The sequence below is a fragment of the Poecilia mexicana genome, unplaced genomic scaffold (genome assembly GCF_051168715.1).
Source record: "Poecilia mexicana isolate PSO_F unplaced genomic scaffold, ASM5116871v1 scaffold_11, whole genome shotgun sequence".
In the NCBI taxonomy this organism is placed as follows: domain Eukaryota; kingdom Metazoa; phylum Chordata; class Actinopteri; order Cyprinodontiformes; family Poeciliidae; genus Poecilia; species Poecilia mexicana.
Window position 1 is genome coordinate 14,785,536 of NW_028263380.1, and position 17,148 is coordinate 14,802,683.

At 38.4% G+C, this 17,148-nt stretch overlaps 1 protein-coding gene across 2 annotated transcripts; it reads right to left on the reverse strand.

Annotated features, from left to right (window-relative positions):
* Positions 1-1,401: 1,401 nt before the first annotated feature.
* rpl30 (ribosomal protein L30) lies at positions 1,402-17,051 on the reverse strand. 2 transcript variants are annotated; one of them, XM_088010262.1, is made up of 5 exons: positions 10,771-10,878; positions 10,627-10,675; positions 10,102-10,247; positions 2,944-3,074; positions 1,402-1,500 (listed from the first exon to the last, which is right to left on the reverse strand). In XM_088010262.1, the coding sequence occupies exons 2-5, from the start codon at positions 10,645-10,647 to the stop codon at positions 1,448-1,450; spliced, it is 351 nt and encodes a 116-aa protein (XP_087866388.1). In that variant the 5' UTR covers positions 10,648-10,675; positions 10,771-10,878; the 3' UTR covers positions 1,402-1,447. The 2 variants fall into 2 exon arrangements, with proteins under 2 accessions (XP_087866388.1, XP_087866389.1); XM_088010263.1 differs by lacking the exons at positions 10,627-10,675; positions 10,771-10,878 and adding an exon at positions 17,031-17,051.
* Positions 17,052-17,148: the final 97 nt, after the last annotated feature.

The window sequence follows — 17,148 nt, forward strand, 5'->3', positions numbered from 1 at the left end:
ATTAATATTTAATACCTCATATGGAGTAGCTTGTCAACAAATAAGCAATTTCTCTTTGGGATCAATAAGGTATATTCTATTCCAATGTAGTGAGATTAATTCGTACAACAGAGAAGTTAATGTGCAGCCTTAAGATCATCTCTAAAAGGAACTTAAAACTCTGATCTGATTCCTTTGGGTGAATTTCGTATGTGGGTCAAAAACAAACAAAATGGCAGTAGGCTGCTGATTTTGCTCTGTAATTATCTTACACAATAAATATCCACATATCCTGCTGTGTAATTTGATTTTATACAACATTCACACGGGCTTCCCCTATAGTTTTGTCAGTGAAATTTATAATGTAGAAGGTTTATTCACAGACAGCAAATGGCTGTTCATGAAGCAATAAAGTTGCAGAAAATGCTAAAATCAGAGCCACCATTTGTAATTCAGAAGCTTTGAGGGACAGGTCAGCTCTGACCCATCTACGCTTTACATGATGGATCACCACCCTGTGTGGCCTCTCATGCCTCCGACTGTCCTTGCATGCCAGCCAACAACACGTTCTATAGTTTATGTAAGTGTCTGCAGGAAGGGAGGGCGCAGCGCTCAGAGATTAATAGTTGCATAATTTTGACATCGGAGCAGTTCCGTCCTGATGGTTTGCACTGAACGCGCTAATCCAGTTGTGACGCTTTGTTATACAAGTATCTAAAAATAATGTTGGTTTAAAGTTACATCTGAAGGATTTTAGCTAAACATGTCTACTGTTCATATAGACCAGAGTGAATCCCTTGCAGCAGTGTCAAACTCGGTTTTGTTTTGGGCCAAATCAAGATCATGAACGCTCCTAAAGGGCCGGTTGTGCCAGAATGTATTGAATGTATTGATAAAACCTGTTCACGAACTGTTAAATATCAATGAATTCTTAAAATTAAATAATATTGAACAACTTTTAAATCCCTCCAGGATTTTTTATTTTTTTTTTGCAATAAAAATCAAAGTGGTAACTGTGACTTTTTATTACTCGCTCTATAAATCATAGACTATTATCTGACATCAATTAAGCCTGAGGCAACTGTTTAGTACAAGTAAAAGTTTTTGGAAATTTTTGAGAAAAATCTGCAATAAACTCCCAATTATGTATTAATGCAAAAAAAGTGCAAGAATTTGTTGATTTTCCATGAATTTCCACAATAATTCTTAAGAAACTGGAGTGTTTAGTCTAGAATCTAGAGGGCCACATAAGAAGCTATGACGTGCCATATTTGGCCCACGGGCCTCGGGTTTGACCCATGTGCCTTACAGCTCATGAAAATGATCCCGACATTATGGGAATAAATAAGAGTACAGGGTTCTTTAGGAGAGGAAGTGGCAAAATAAAAACATTATTTTAATGAAAAAGAAACCACATGGCTATTGTGTTATTTATTATTGTATTTATTTAACAATATTGCTGGCCAATCTACTGGGGCTGCTGCTGCTGATCCGGCATGCTCCTGATGATGTCAGAATCGCCTAAGGACAAAAAGACGAGCCAAGTCAGTAAAATAAATAAACCACCGTCACATTTCATTCAGTTCACATAACTATACAGTAAACATAAATATTTGTTTCAACAGCAGAAATAAACTAGACAGGAGGTGGATAAATGTTACTAGCAAAGCACTTTGAACTGTCCAAAAGGACGAGGCAGTTCATTAAAACGCTCCAAGCAGCTTTGATGTAGCGAACCACTAGTCCTGAACTGGACCACTCTGACTCAGGTCCATCAGGCGCAAAAATTCGCACTAAGTAGTTCTAACAAAAAAGGTCATCTACAGCACTCATTTACATTCAGATACTTGAACTTTTACATCTGCAGTCACAGATCTAGGGACCATTTTAAGAGACCAATTTGCCAAAAACTAATTTTTATAAACACACGTGTTCAAACTGCACTTTTAGAACTAAATAATAATAAATGATTGGTTGTTTGCATGTAAAATTCTGTTCAATTTAATCTCTAACCACATAAAAACTATTTTAGCAGATTTACTAGTAGTTGTATTATAGAATTAAAAAAAGAGATTAGTATTTATTGGTTCTGCTAATTCCATGTAACTGGATCATTACTTGAAGGTGATGTGTTCAAGATTACAGCAGAACAGAGTTAGTCAGTGAGGCTGTTCACTGTATGAAAACAAGCGAGACCCTTCTTTTGGAATGACTGCAGCAAATGTTCCTGCTGGTCTTACTGTGCCGCTCTGAATATCCGAGTCAGTCAAAGAACAGCGAACTTTGATTGGAGGGGAAAGCAAAGTGCAGAACATCAAGCTGGCTGATCAGCTAAAATGACCAGAAATGCTTTAAAATGGAATATAAAACCTTAGAGGCATAAAATAAAATAGAAAACTACAATTTCAGTGGTTGGAAGAAAATATAAAATGGAGAAACATGAAGTACCCAAGAGCTGCATGTTGAATGAAGGAGGCCTAAAGTTACCAGTGAAAACTCCATCAATAAGACACTTAAGTCAAGATTTTAGCATGAACTTCTATTGTTGAAAATAAAAGGTGTTGAAAATGTTTGAATTTGATCCAGGTTTCCTGGTCTAAGGAGAATTGGAGCAACATCTTGTTCGATGAAAGAAAATTTGTTCTTTTTAGACCCCAAACAGAAAACGAGCTGAAGCCCAGACCAGCAAGATCAATATTACAGAGTAAACAACAAGCAAATATTTGGTATTCAAGCATGGTTCAGTCGACACCATGAAATAAAGTCGTCTATTCTTCTTAATGCAAATATAGAAATAATTGATACACTAATTTTGAACTCTGACTTAAAAATCTACTAGATTTCATTTCTAGGTGATGATATGAGTCGTCAACTTCTCAGTGACAACCCAACAGAACACCTGAGGTGATTTCTGAATTAGCCGCTTCTGTTCAACAGGGCGGATGAGAGGCTGCAGCTCCTTACCAGGGTCAATGATCGCCAGTGTGCACACCCTGTAGTACTTTCCGCAGGCAGTGCCAAGCTCAATGTTGTTTCCACTGTAGTGGTGGACACCGGTCTTGGCCAGCATGGCGTAGTACTCGATCTCTGACTTCCTGAAACCGAAAGAGACGACGGAAATGTGAGGCAAATTAAATGCAAATACTGTAAAATTAGCAAGACAAATTCCCAGGCAACAAAACGCAGCGACTTTTTGGCTATATTTAGCAACATTTCAAATTAAAAAAACAAAAAGAACGTCAGGCTTATTAAAGATTGGTAATCAGTGATCGGACAGAAAACTGCAAGCGGTGCACCACTACTTTAATTACAAAAAGAAAAAAGTCCATTCTATTATTGGGTAGCTATTTAATCATATAAATAAAACTCCAATATTCCTAAAATTGTTAATCAGGATTTCAAGCAACATATTGAACTCTTGGCAATGTCAGCAGTGTGATTTTAAATTTGTAACATTTTTCCAAACAGGGCCATATTGTATCTGAAACAATGCATGATATGCATGTGTACATCACTTTAATATACGGTAACTCCAATTTTTCTACATTCTTGAGCAGATATAGAGTACTTAACCAAAGATTTAGTTTATGAAGACCCTCAACTTGAAATCACCAACGTTTCACTGCCTTTAGATCTATTGCATTATGCCAGCCTTCTACTTCCACTGGTTTTACTATCTTTTAGCTTGTCTACTTTTCTGTATGCCTTATACTTCTATCAGAAGTTTGCAGAAGTGTGCAAACTTCTGCTTCTTCAGAAGCAGAAGTTCTGCTTCTTCAGCTGTTTCAACACGGCTGTTTTGCTAACCCTATTACGTGTGGTGAAGTTCATAGCTGGTGAGACACCGACTTAATTTATAATCGGATTTACAAACCTAGATCCTGCATGTTATTGTTTACATAAGGAAATTTCGCGCATGCGTACAATGCTGGAGGGCAAAAAGGCTATTCCTTTACATGCCATCCATAGCCGCGCCACCGCCACATTATAATTCCGTTATCTCAATCAAACTTAGAAATGTAGATATTATTAATTTCGTGCCGTGCTTAAAAGCAATGGGAGAAACCATGGACCTTACCAAGCTCCGCCCAGAAACGCCCCCAAAAGTCCCATGTGGCAGCATGGCTCACAAACAAAGCCTCGCGGAGCTTAGTTTCTATGTAAACATGGCGTCTTTCATTTCGACTGACTCTCTGCAGAGTATTTCTGAGTCGATTAGTGTAGCATTTCTGCCGGATTTTCACAAAATATCAGCCACGACAATGGGCAGGGGAACCAACAAGTTCATGTCATCTTTTTTGGACGACATCAAGGTGGTTGAGCCACGCGATGCCTCCAACATTGTGCGCGTCACAGCGAAATGCTACTGGTCGATGAGGAAAACAGCAGATCCTCACACCCTCAGCATAAATATAGCTGTGGACAAGATCACTGATGCCTATTGTTCTTGCAAGGCTGGGTAAGTCGGCATTCATGGTTTTGATGGTTACTTTTGAAATCACCGATTTCTGTTGGCAAATTTTTGAATGTGCCTAGGCCTGATACACTGTACTCGGTGCTAGTGTGGCTAACACGAATACAGTTTCGTAAAAAGCCTTTTCAGATAAAATAAAATCTTTAATGCATGTCAGATACAGTACACATTGCATATTGATCTGTTCAGCTAACAGACAGGCTTCAAGGTGTAGAAGTTGTATCGGTACTGCCATTATGCTGTACTTGGCTAAAAGGTTTTCATAATGGATGTGTTAATTATTGACTTTCTGTTTTTCATTCACTAAACACAAATCAATAATATTTACACCAGCACACACTCCTTTGTTCTTATTGATCCTACGACGGTTGACCTACAAATGCGGTCGTGCACAAGCTTTGATCCAAGCAAGGCATCCCGTTTCAGATTTTGGAAATCTGTGAATTTTAGTTCTACAAATACGATCAGGATACCTGACATCGCCTGAACAGATGCCCCACTGACGGTGGAGAACCATTCTTTTTCGAGTCCTGACGCAAAAACTTTCTGCCGGTCTGCTAGTCCACAATGTACATTAGCATATGTTTACTACTGTAGCTTGAGTTTGTGAGACGTTCACGCACGTGGTAGCTGCGCTGTGACGTGAAATGGGCATTAGCCAATGAAACGCGGCCCCTGTGGTAAGGTCCATTAAAATACAACTCAAAACCACATCTTTCTCGCTCTCTGTTTCAGCGCAGCTACTGTAAGGCTAGCTCGCCGTTACCGTCTCTTAGTCTGCAGTTGAGGAGTCACAATGTCTGGGTTCATGAGTGCCCCCAGCGATGAGGCACGAGAACTGCCTGCCTCACCTCGAATCTGTTCTCTGCCGTTTATTATCGCTCCTCATCACACGAATCACGTTACACACTCAGTTGGTGACAATAAAAACATAGTACATTAAATACATTTCTAAAACATAATTTAAAATGTATTCATAGTTTAACACTTCCCACTTTGACATAATTGGATTCCTGCATGAAACTACAGGACAGTCTTAGCGCTCGAGTAGGCGGCTCGGAAAAACTGCTTATGAAATGCTAGCATTGCTGTGCTTTGATAGTGAAAATAGAAAACTTGACTGTACTCTTTTTAGCCCTCAGTTAATGTTAATAAGTGCGGGAAAAAGAATAAAAAGAGCTGTCAGTACAGATGTGACCATGACTCTGAGGCAGACGATTTCTCCAAATGCCTTCCTATGCAGACGGGCATGCTTTTGTGTGTGGGGTATTCTCCTGTCTGTTGCAGGCAGCCAATCAGAAATTATGGAGCAAGTAAGGGAATCCCAAACAAGAACAGCTGACAGCAACCGAGAGTCCAGGAAAAACATGAATAAATGACAATAAAAGAATGTTTAGAAATATATTTTGTGCCATCAATTGGAAACTTTCTCTTGATTTATGTGTTCCACAAATGTTTACTGATTGTTTTCATGACAAATTAATACTTTCGCCTTTTGAAAATAGAATATTAATCCCAACTGGGCATAGAATCTGGCTCCTGACTGTAGCGTTCTAGATGTTATTTGGCAGGCTGTGAAGACGCTGTGAGCACCGCATCTATAAATACATTCGATCCAAGTAGCCATTAGTCTTTCTCAACAACGGTGGTGTGTTGACAAGTTTTAGAAAAAGTCTTAATTTCCAGCTTAATTTCTATGTGTTTCGAGCTTCATGTGAATGTAATAAATGAATAACTATTCAATGGAAGTAGAATGTTACAATTTATTTATTTTTGCTTCATGATGTTTCAAAGAAGTGTTAAAGTCAGTTATTAGATTTATCTTTTCTCCTGACAAATTTGTACTTTTTTCACTTGGAAATTCTGTAATTTTTTTCCGTTTAAAGACTTGGATATTACAGTATTTTTCTAATTGTGGAGCCGGGAACCGCTCACCTGAGGTCGGCGTTGGGCGCATTTAACTGTGCTAAACAGCTGGGCAGTTTAGCGGGCCAGCCCATTGAGTTCCAGCCAACAGCCTTTAACGCTTAGTTGTAACGGACACCCGGGTGAGATTTAATGGCCGCTTTTAAATTGGTGGTGCCCGAAAAAAAATTAAATAAATAAATAATACATCCAATAACTAACTTCTACATTTGTAAAATTTCTAACTTAACGGTATTTCAGCTTTAACGGACGCACCGGTTTTAACGGCAAGTTAAAGCCGGTGTGTCTGCACAACGTTAAAGCCTCCGTTGGACAGAGGCGACCTGCACTGTTAAACTGAAATACCGTTAAATATATGTAGTATTTAAATACATTTAATATTTCAAAAGCAGCTGTTTGCCAGCTACTACCGAAATAGCAGCAGCAGCTAAACGGCTGGTAAACTAACACACCAGCTGTTAACTGATCAGTTTAACAGTTGTTGATCAGTTCAACAGTCACTGAATAGCAGTTTACCTGCTGTTTACCTGCCGTTCAACAGCAGGTAAACTGCAAGTTAGAATTATGGGCCTCCATTATAGTGTGGGGCTCAGCAGATGGCACAGTTGACTGTTGATGGCGTTTATAATTAACATTTAGTTTTTCTTCTTTTCTTTCCCCATAGGATGGCTTTAACTAAAATTTTGGCCTGCAAGTCTGACTCGCCCTTCTACAGACCGCCCCCAATAAATATTATGATTTTAAACATTAAGGAGGAGAAAAGGACAATTAGCTGGGGCTTGATAGAGGAGAAGGCAAAAGCCCTCCAAAAAAAACAACAACAAAAAAATCAACCAAAACGTCGTCATTACTGATGGAAGCTGCGTCACAAAATTGACAATATTCTAACAAAATACAAAGAACATTGTAGAGGGCCAGTCATATATTCTGAGGGGTTATGCACTCCGGGGGAATGAGCCCCCATTTATACTTCATGTCCTTCCATCCACTCAATTTTTCAAAGGCCCAAAGGTGGCCGTCACACCCGATATAACAGAAAAGCTAAAGACGTTGATAAATCCACCAGTACTTGAATTATATTGAAGAATTAACAGTGGGAAGAGGGCTGGTAAGTGTGACAGGAGAAATAGTTGAGGTATGAATTTTTATATTTCTTATAATTTTCCCATATGACAGGACTTAATTTGCTACCTGTAGATCACAACTAACTACAGGATAACATGAAAGGCTCCATAACAGAACAATATAGGCGCTTTCGCACTGCACGGAACGGTACGGAACGGTTCCAGCCCTGTTGTGTTCGCATTACACTGAGGGCGCCATCGAAGCGGTGTCGGACGTCATTATTTTTAAAACTAAACAATGTGGTTTGAGTTGGTTGGTTGCTAACTGCCAATTTAATAAAGAAGAAGAAAAAATTACCTCATTTGACCAGGTCATCGCACTACATTGAGACAAATCCATTGTTAATTAAAACTAATAATAAAAATATTGCAAAGAGCACTCTTTACAAAATATAGTAGTGAGAGCCAGCTTTCAACGGAAAATCAACGTCTGACTCCATAACAACCAGCGGCCAATCAGCTGCTGGTTCTAAGCAGAACCGCTTGGCCAGCACGATTGGAACCACAGCTCATGGGGCCAGGTGGAACCGGTCGCAAGTTGTAATGCGAACACACTCGGAAATGTTCCGTGCAGTGCGAAAGCGCCTTATGTGAACTCTAAATGTAATTTCTTTTGAACTTTTCAGGCTGCCGCAGTTAGGATGGTCAAATCGGGAAAGGGAGAGGTCCCGATTCGCACCCTGCGACTGAAACAGGTTTGATAACTTATTTTAAGATTTGTTCAAAGCTGCAGTTCTCGGCTTTAAAAAAAAGAGAGTCTGTGGGAGAAGAAAAGTATGTTCTATTTTTTCTGCTTTCTTCTACTTCTTGAGCTTTTCTTTGCTTTTTCTTGCATTTCTGCAGCAGTCATTCTGCAAATATGCATTCTCACGGCTGTTTCGCTAGGAACAGCTATTTTTCTAGTTTTTCTTCCATTACCGTTAATGCGGCTCGTACCTCTGCATGTACCCCCACAAAAGTGGTATCAAATCGTGCGGCTCGATGCCGAGAAGGGAGCTTTTATTGGGGATCGGAGTTACGACGTAAAAAGCGAAAAACGAGTAAAATTTCCAACTGCCGAAATGCAGAGTGTAACTGACACCAACTGCCGCTTTTTTGGAGAGAGAAAAAGAGTGGATTTTTGACCCCAAAAATATTTTGAAATCGCTCTCATGGCTGCAAAAATTGCTCTAGTGATATGAAAGTTGGTCATGACATTGATACGCATGCCTGCTCCCATAAAATGTTTTCAAAATTTCTCTAGGGCTGACGGTTTTCTGTCAAGGTGCTTCAGAGCAAAATCATGTGACAGGGTGCCTTCAGGCACTACACCATTCATTTTCAGACTTTTCTGAAAAATTTCTAAGCTCAGTGCACACCATTTTTCTCTCATCGCTGGTATTTCTCTGAGTGACCTATAGATATGAATCACGGGACTATTGGAGACGACAAATAGCCCTCTCATATGCTTCAAATGGTTTTTGGATCGGCCTTACGGATCCTGAACGGGAAGCAGTTGTTCGGACTGCTTTTTTCATCAAAACTGACTGGGTGTCTCATAAAGATACAAATCCTTCTCCACCTCCGTCTCTCACACACATGACAGTTAGCAGAGGACTAATCGCTATAGCAACAGAATACAGAGAAAGGCAGAGCTGCTGGTTTGGACTACAAAGACTCTGTAGTTCTAAACCTGGCGGAACACTTTAATACAGAGGGCAGAGCAGAAGGTCAGAACTACAACATGGCGGAACACTCAGTTATTACAGAGGAGGGCTCAGCTGGCATTCAGAACTACTTGCTGTTTTGGGCATTATATAGTTGGATTCACCAAACCACTGTTACACATTGGATTAGTGTGGCCATTTCAAATTAAGCTTACTGAAAATTTCAAAATAAAAGCCTTGACAATTTTTACATCATGTAATTGCTCTTTTGGGCATTAGATAACTGGTTTAACCAAACCACTGTTACACATGAGATTAGTGTTGCCATTTCAAATAAAGCTTACTGAAAGTTTCAAAATAAAAGCCTCATTAATCCGCTCCGGTAAGTGCACCGCTGCAGGGGGTGCAATTATATTAGCTTTAATGATCTTTTCCCCTCGAGTTAATGCTCCACCTTATGCAGTGCAATAATATGAGCCTTTATTAGCATTTTATTTCAAGTTATGGCATTGGCGTGTGCAAGCCAGTGCATTAGCATTTCACCTAAAATTCTATTGCGCAAAAAAAAAAAAAAAAGGCTTTCAGCCTATTTTTTTTTTTTACTTATTAGCCATGTTTAGAATACTGAATGGAGTAAGTGAATGACAGACAACATGGTAGTGTTACCCCACATGCTACTGATACCATTCATGCTATTATTAGCATTTTGGCTAATTTTACATACTGAATGGTATAAGTACAGCTTAGTCCACATGCTTCTGACTCTCCAAAGGTTATTGACTACATTGAAGCTTTCTTTAGCATTAATGCTAATTTTTAGCATCAGAACGCTGGGTCCAAACCGACGGGTACACTTTGGCAGGCCCCATTTAAATTTATTCAGGAATTTTCTAGTTATTTATTAAAATCTAATCTTTTGCAACACAATCTCAAATCTGTTGACAGTATGTACCTAAGAGCAGGGCAGTTGTTGGCCAGAATCACCAGCTTAGCTTTCCCCTGACGGATCATCTTCTGGGACTGTTTGTAGCCCAACACGTACTTTCCACTCTTCATCACCAGCTGGAGACGAGAGTTTATGGACTCCATGGACTTTTTCTAAACAAACAAACAAAAAAAAATACAGAAGTCAAATGGGATGTCATAAACAAACTCAAAACTCTCGTATAGGGTAGATTAGCCTAAAATGTTTCCACGTTTCAGCAGCTTTCGCGTGTTACATTAGCTAGCTAGCATTAGTAGTTACCGGTTCATTCGGTTTTAAAAACACAAACGTAAGTCGCATACATATCGCTCAGTGTAAATTAAAAACTTGATGCGCATTAACAGATGTAAAATGAAACAGTAACGATTCCACCAAATTCTACAAATGAGAGAAACAAAACGTTCAACATGCTAGCTAGTAGGCCGCGGCGGAAACATGTTTCCACGTGAAGCAGCCGTCCAGCCTGCCGCAGCGCGAGACAACACCACTCACAGTCTTCTTTGCGGCTACCATGTTTGCGGTTTAGTCCGAACCGGCCAACCTGCGTGACAAACAAGAAACAGGGGAACACTATAGTTATGCGGAGAACGTCCAGAAAATGAAAATTTTAGTGTAAAAACTCGGAGCTCGACTTACAGTAAAATCACTCCAATATGGCCTGGAGAAAAAGGAAGTTACGTAGTTCGTTGCGTTGGTTTCTTTTGTCCGGCTTCCGCCAGTAGCTACTGCACACAGCACAGAGCACACATCTCCGAAAACGTCGGAGCACATAGACATAATATAAGGATAGACGCCTCATATAAGGATAGATCAGCCAAAATTAAATAAATAAATAAATGAGTGAAATAAATAAAAATTATCGCTGACGAGATTTAGGGCGACCATCTTGGAACGGTACACCACTCCACTCAGCGTTATGTGTTTAGCAGGCACAATGACGTATCAGCGCATTTAATCGATCATAACACACTTTTTGTTACTGGAAACCATATTCAAACATCTATCAAAGCAACATTTATAAACAATTGTATTTTTTAAGTATGTTTTTAATACATAGTTCATCATATTTAAATATGCTTAGTGGCTATAACAATAGAATAGGAATGGAATATTCTGATATTGATGTATAAGTGTAACACAGCACAAATAATTTTGCCGCCATTGCTGCTTTTCTGAACACACGTTTTAAAGGATGCAGACCCTAAATTTGGAGATTTTGCCTCGGGAAACCTGACTGAAAAATTCACGGATACTCATTATCTTAAGGATATAATAAAATGTAAGGTTAATAATAACAGCCTTTAAGTGTTAGATAACCGTTATTACTCATTGTCAATTCACCATTTTCTGACTGTGTATAAAATAAACAGCCTCCCATCGGAGAATAAACCAGCTAGCAGCAGCTTTAGCCACAGTTGGGAAAATATATACACTGCTGTGTGTCAGTGTTGTAACGTTAAAAGGTTCACTTTCTGTATTAACTGTAATAAAACAGTATTTACATATTAGCCTTTATCAGTCATTGTCAATTCACCATTCTCCAACTGTATTTAAAGGAACCAGCCTCCGATCGGAGAGTAAACCAGCTAGCAGTAGCTTTAGCCAGTTAAGAAAAATATACACCGCTGTCAGTGCTGTAACGTTTAGAGATTCACTTTATTTATCAACTTTAATAAAACAGCATTTAAGTGTTAGATAACCGTCATTACTCATTGTCAATCCACCATTCTCTGACTGTATATATAATAACCAGCCTCCGATCGGAGAGTAAACCAGCTAGCAGCAGCTTCAGCTACAGTTGGGAAAATATATATATATATATATATATATATATATATATATATATATATATATATATATATATATATATATATATATATATATATATATATATATATATATACTGTCAGTGCTGTAACGTTTAGAGGTTCACTTTCTGTATTAACTTTAATAAAACAGCAGTTGAATGTTAGCCGTTATTAGTCATTGGGGCCTGACCATAGCAATGCATAGGGAGAGCAGTGACTGACCTGTTTCGCAGGTCAGTCACTGCCTCCATGCATTGCATGGCAGGCACCTATTGTTCTACACCCAATAGAACGTCTCTTTATTTATTTATATATATCTTTATTTTTCTTCCATTACCGTTAATGCGGCTCGTACCGCTGCGAGAAACCCCACAAAAGTGGTATCAAATCGTGCGGTTCGATGCCGAGAAGGGAGCTTTTATTGGGGATCGGAATTACGACGGCGACGTAAAAAGCGAAAAACGAGTGAAATTTCCAACTGCCGAACCTTAGAGTGTAACTGACACCAACTGCCGCTTTTTTAGAGTGAGAAAAAGAGTGGATTTTTGACCCCAAAATAATTTTGAAATCGCTCTCATGGGTGCAAAAATTGGTCTATCGGTATGAAAGTCGGTCATGACATTGATACGCATGCCTGCTCCAGTAAAATGTTATTTTACTGTTATTATCCGATAGATATGAATCGCGGTACTATCGGATACGACAAATGGCTATTTGTCGTATCCGATATGTGGATATATATATATATATATATATATATATATATATATTATATATATATATATATATATATATATATATATATATATATATATATATGTATATATATATATATATATATATATATATATATATATATATATATATATATATATATATATATCCATATATATATATATCTATATATATATATGGATATATATATAGCTCTCATATGCTTCAAACGGTTTTTGGATCGGCCTTACGGATCCTGAACGAGAAGCAGTTGTTCGGACTGCTTTTTTCATTAAAACTGACTGGGTGTCTCATAAAGTTAGATAAAGTCTCTCACACACACAGCAGATTCATCGCTATAGCAACAGAATACAGAGATAGGCAGAGCTGCTGGTTTGGACTACAAAGACTCTGTAGTTCTAAACATGGCGGAACACTTTAATACAGAGGGCAGAGCAGAAGGTCAGAACTACAACATGGCGGAACACTCAACTATTACAGAGGAGGGCTGAGCTGGCAGTTAGAACTACTTCCTGTTTTGGGCTTTATACAAGTGGATTAACCAAACCACTGTTACACATTGGATTAGTGTGGTTATGAAAATGAAGTTTACTGAAAGTTTCAAAATAAAACTGCAAATTCCACTCATGAAAGTGCACCACCGCAGTGCAATAATATCAATCTTTTTTTTATGTTTTTTTTCTCAGGATAGTGAACTGCCTTGCACAGCAAGGCAGTTCATTAACATTAGCATTTCATGGGTGTCTCAAAGATAGAAATCCTTCCCCACCTTTCTGTCTCACACACAGCAGTCGGCTAAGGATTCATCGCTATAGCAACAGAATACACAGAAAGGCAGAGCTGCTGGTTTGGACTACAAACCAGAAGCCATAACTGCCATAGCTGTAGTTCTATCTATGGCCAAGACTCAGTTAAAACAGAGGCCTGAGCAGCATGTCAGAACTACAACATGGCGGAACTGTCTGTTACTATAGAGGAGGATTTGACTGGTATTCTGAACTACTTGTGCTTTGAGCATCATATAACTGATTTAACCCAATCACTATTACACATAAAAATTAGTGTGGCCATTTCAAATGACACTCATGAAAATTTTCAAAATAAAAGCTCCAGTAATCCTGTTCAGTAGGTGCACCGCCACAGGCGGTGCAATTACATTAAGTTTAATAATCTCTTCCCCTGGAGTTAGTGCACTCCAGGGGAAGTGCAATAATATGAGCTTTTATTAGCATTTTCTCCCAAGTTATGGGAGAAAACAGATCCCAGGAACGACATCTCAGTCCAGAGATGTGCAGTTCTAGGCACAGCCAAGATACTGCACAGAACCCTCAAGCTCCCAGGCCTCTGGTAGAAGACCCGAGCTCAGAGAAGAGACCACCCGCGGAGGGTGAGAAGGGGATTTTATTTATTTATTTTAGAGTTCAATATCTTTTATTGAACAAGACTCTACAAAAAAAAAAAAAAAAAAAAAACTGGTACAGTAGCACTGGGAGTAGGCAGAGGAACTTGATTTTTTAACAGATTATCTGTCTCATACCATACTGTCAGAATATGGTGACAGTTTTAACAAACATGGAAAAAATATATAATTTTGTAAAAATTTCATACCCTGTCGCCCTGTCGGATCACTTTGCTGTTATCTTTGACAGTTCTTTATCCATTAACCCCCTTGGACAAACAGCTACTACCACAAAAATTGTACTTTCACAGAAAACACAGCAGAAACATTTAATCAAATCTATGATTTTCAGTGCAAACTTTCAGATATCATTGATTACATTGAACCCATTAAAGTGAAGGTTGTGTCTGGTAGGAAGAAATCTCCATGGAGAAATCCACAAACAGTTCAGTCTGCAAGACAACTCTGTCGTAGGGCCGAACGGAAATGGCGTAAAGCTCAACTGCTCAACTGCGGTTTGCAGTTGGCTTCAAGGGTGGTTTATTATGACATCTACAAAGACAGACTACATAACTATCACATAACACTAAAACATGCGAGAGGCTTTCTTTGCAGATGTCATAAACAAAAACACGAACAACGCTCAAGCTTTATTTGCTACTCTTGACAGGCTCACAAATCCTCCTGTGATGCTGCCACCTGAACTTCAGTCTAATGCCGCCTGCAACAAGTTTTCCAGTTTCTTTTCAGAGAAAATTCAAAAGATCAGAGGATCAATCTGCACATCCACTCCAAAGACAGTACCAATGCTGTGCCCAAACAAAACAAATGCAGGAAAAATGACCCAATTTCAACTACTAAATTATAAAACCCTTGAGGAAATTATAAGTCAATTAAGCTCCAGTTCCTGCTGTCTGGATGTCCTACCCACACATTTCTTTAAGAAAGTCCTGCCTGTTGTTGCTAATGATCTGCTCCAAATAGTAAACTCATCGCTCTCTTCAGGTGTTTTCCCCCAGGCTTTGAAAACAGCAGTTATCAAACCACTGATAAAAAAGAACAATCTAGACAAATCACTACTGCAGAATTACAGGCCGATCTCCAACCTCCCATTCATCAGCAAAGTTATTGAAAAAGCAGTTTTTAAACAATTAACTAACTTCCTAACAATAATGAATCGCTTTGACTCCTTCCAGTCTGGTTTTCGTGCTCACCACAACACGGAGATGGTCCTTGTAAAAGTATTCAATGACATCCATATAAATACAGACTGTGGGAGAACCACAGTGCTGGTTCTGTTGGACCTCAGTGCAGCTTTTGGCACTGTTGACCACGACATTTTACTGAATCGACTGGAGAGTTGGGTCGGACTCTCTGGTCCAATGCTCCACTGGTTTGAATCTTACATAAAAAACAGGGATTTCTTTGTTTCAATCGGAAACTTCTCATCAGAGAGGTCAAAGGTTACATGTGGGGTACCCCAAGGTTCAATCCTAGGACCCCTTCTTTTCAATATTTATATGCTCTCACTGGCTCAGGTTATAACAGGAAATAGGATTAGCTACCATGCGGATGATACACAGCTCTACATCACGATGTCACCAGGTGACTAATAAATCAATCAAACAGTTGCAGCTGATCCAGAATGCTGCTGCTCGCGTTCTCACTAAAACCAGGAAGATAGAGCACATAACACCAATTTTAAAGTCCCTTCACTGGCTCCCTGTAGCTCAAAGAATAGACTTTAAAATACTGTTGTTAGTTTATAAATCACTGAACGGTTTAGCACCACAATACTTTAAAGATCTGTTATTGCTGTACCAACCATCTAGACCCCTCAGATCTTCTGGTTCTGGTCTGCTCTGCATCCCCTGAACCAGAACCAAACGAGGAGAAGCAGCATTCAGTTTCTATGCACCACAAATTTGGAATAAACTTCCAGAAAACTGTAAAACAGCTGAAACACTGGGTGCCTTTAAATCTCAACTTAAAACCCACCTGTTTAGAGTTGCTTAAGGCTAAATTAGGATTAGAGTGCGGGTTTTGATGTCTTCGATGTTTTTGATGGTTTTATCTTTACTTTTTTTTTCTCTTTATGTAAAGAAGTTTTAAAGGTTTGAGTCATTGTCAAATGACAGTTTGACTAAAGAAGTTTTAAAGGTTTGAGTCCTTGTCAAATGGCGGTTTGACTAAAGTCCAACAGAAGGAAAGGCTTGTAGAGCATCTTATTTTCGAGAAGATCCCATAAGGGCAAGTCCTCATGTGGATGCTTTTATTTTTTATTTTATTTTATTTATTTATTTTAATCTCTTTATCTTTACTTTAATTTATTTTTATTTCTCTTTCTCACTGTTTCTTTTTCTTAAAATCACTCTCTTTCTCACTGTTTATTCAATGTCATGTCACGTTTTTATTTTAATTATGTAAAGCACTTTGAAATGCCTTGCTGCTGAAATGTGCTATACAAATAAAATTTGATTGATTGATTGATTGATACTGTAGCTTTAACTGTACAAAGGTTTACAGAATAAAATTTTAATTAATTCAACTCAGAGAGTATAGAGTGTCATGCAAAAGTAAAATAATAATTCATAGAGAAGTCTCCCAAGTTATCATTCCCAGATTAAATATTGAAACAATAGAGGGAAAATTGAAGCACAAAAATAGAATAGGACAGAATAAAGTTTATTACTATATGCACAGATTCATTAGAGCATACAGTCGAATTCTTGTGCGTTTCTCAAAGAACAATAAAGGGTTTTAAAAAGATAAGTAAATAGATATATAAATAAAAGATAAAATGGACACGTAAAAAACAAACAACATTTAAGAAATACATTAAGCTTATAAATGTTCATAAAGTGAAATACGGAAATAGCCCATTTAGTTTCGGTTTTCCAATACAAAGTACCTTTCCCAGCAGTCTACTAAAAAAACCAAAGAGAACCTTTTACCTGCATTGTCCAACTACGTCAAAAAAAAAAAGGGAAAAAAACAAGAAAACTCTCGAAGTCCACAATTACGCACGATTGGCGGGCCACCCGGACTGGAAGCTTCGTTGTTTTTTTTTTA

Coding starts and splice junctions, on each gene's coding strand:
- rpl30 (XM_088010262.1), bottom strand. CDS start 10,647: ATGGTAGCCGCAAAGAAGACT. Junction 10,248..10,626: donor TGGTAGCCGCAAAGAAGACT/GTGAGTGGTGTT, acceptor TTGTTTGTTTAG/AAAAAGTCCATGGAGTCCAT. Junction 1,501..2,943: donor ACTGGCGATCATTGACCCTG/GTAAGGAGCTGC, acceptor TTTTGTCCTTAG/GCGATTCTGACATCATCAGG.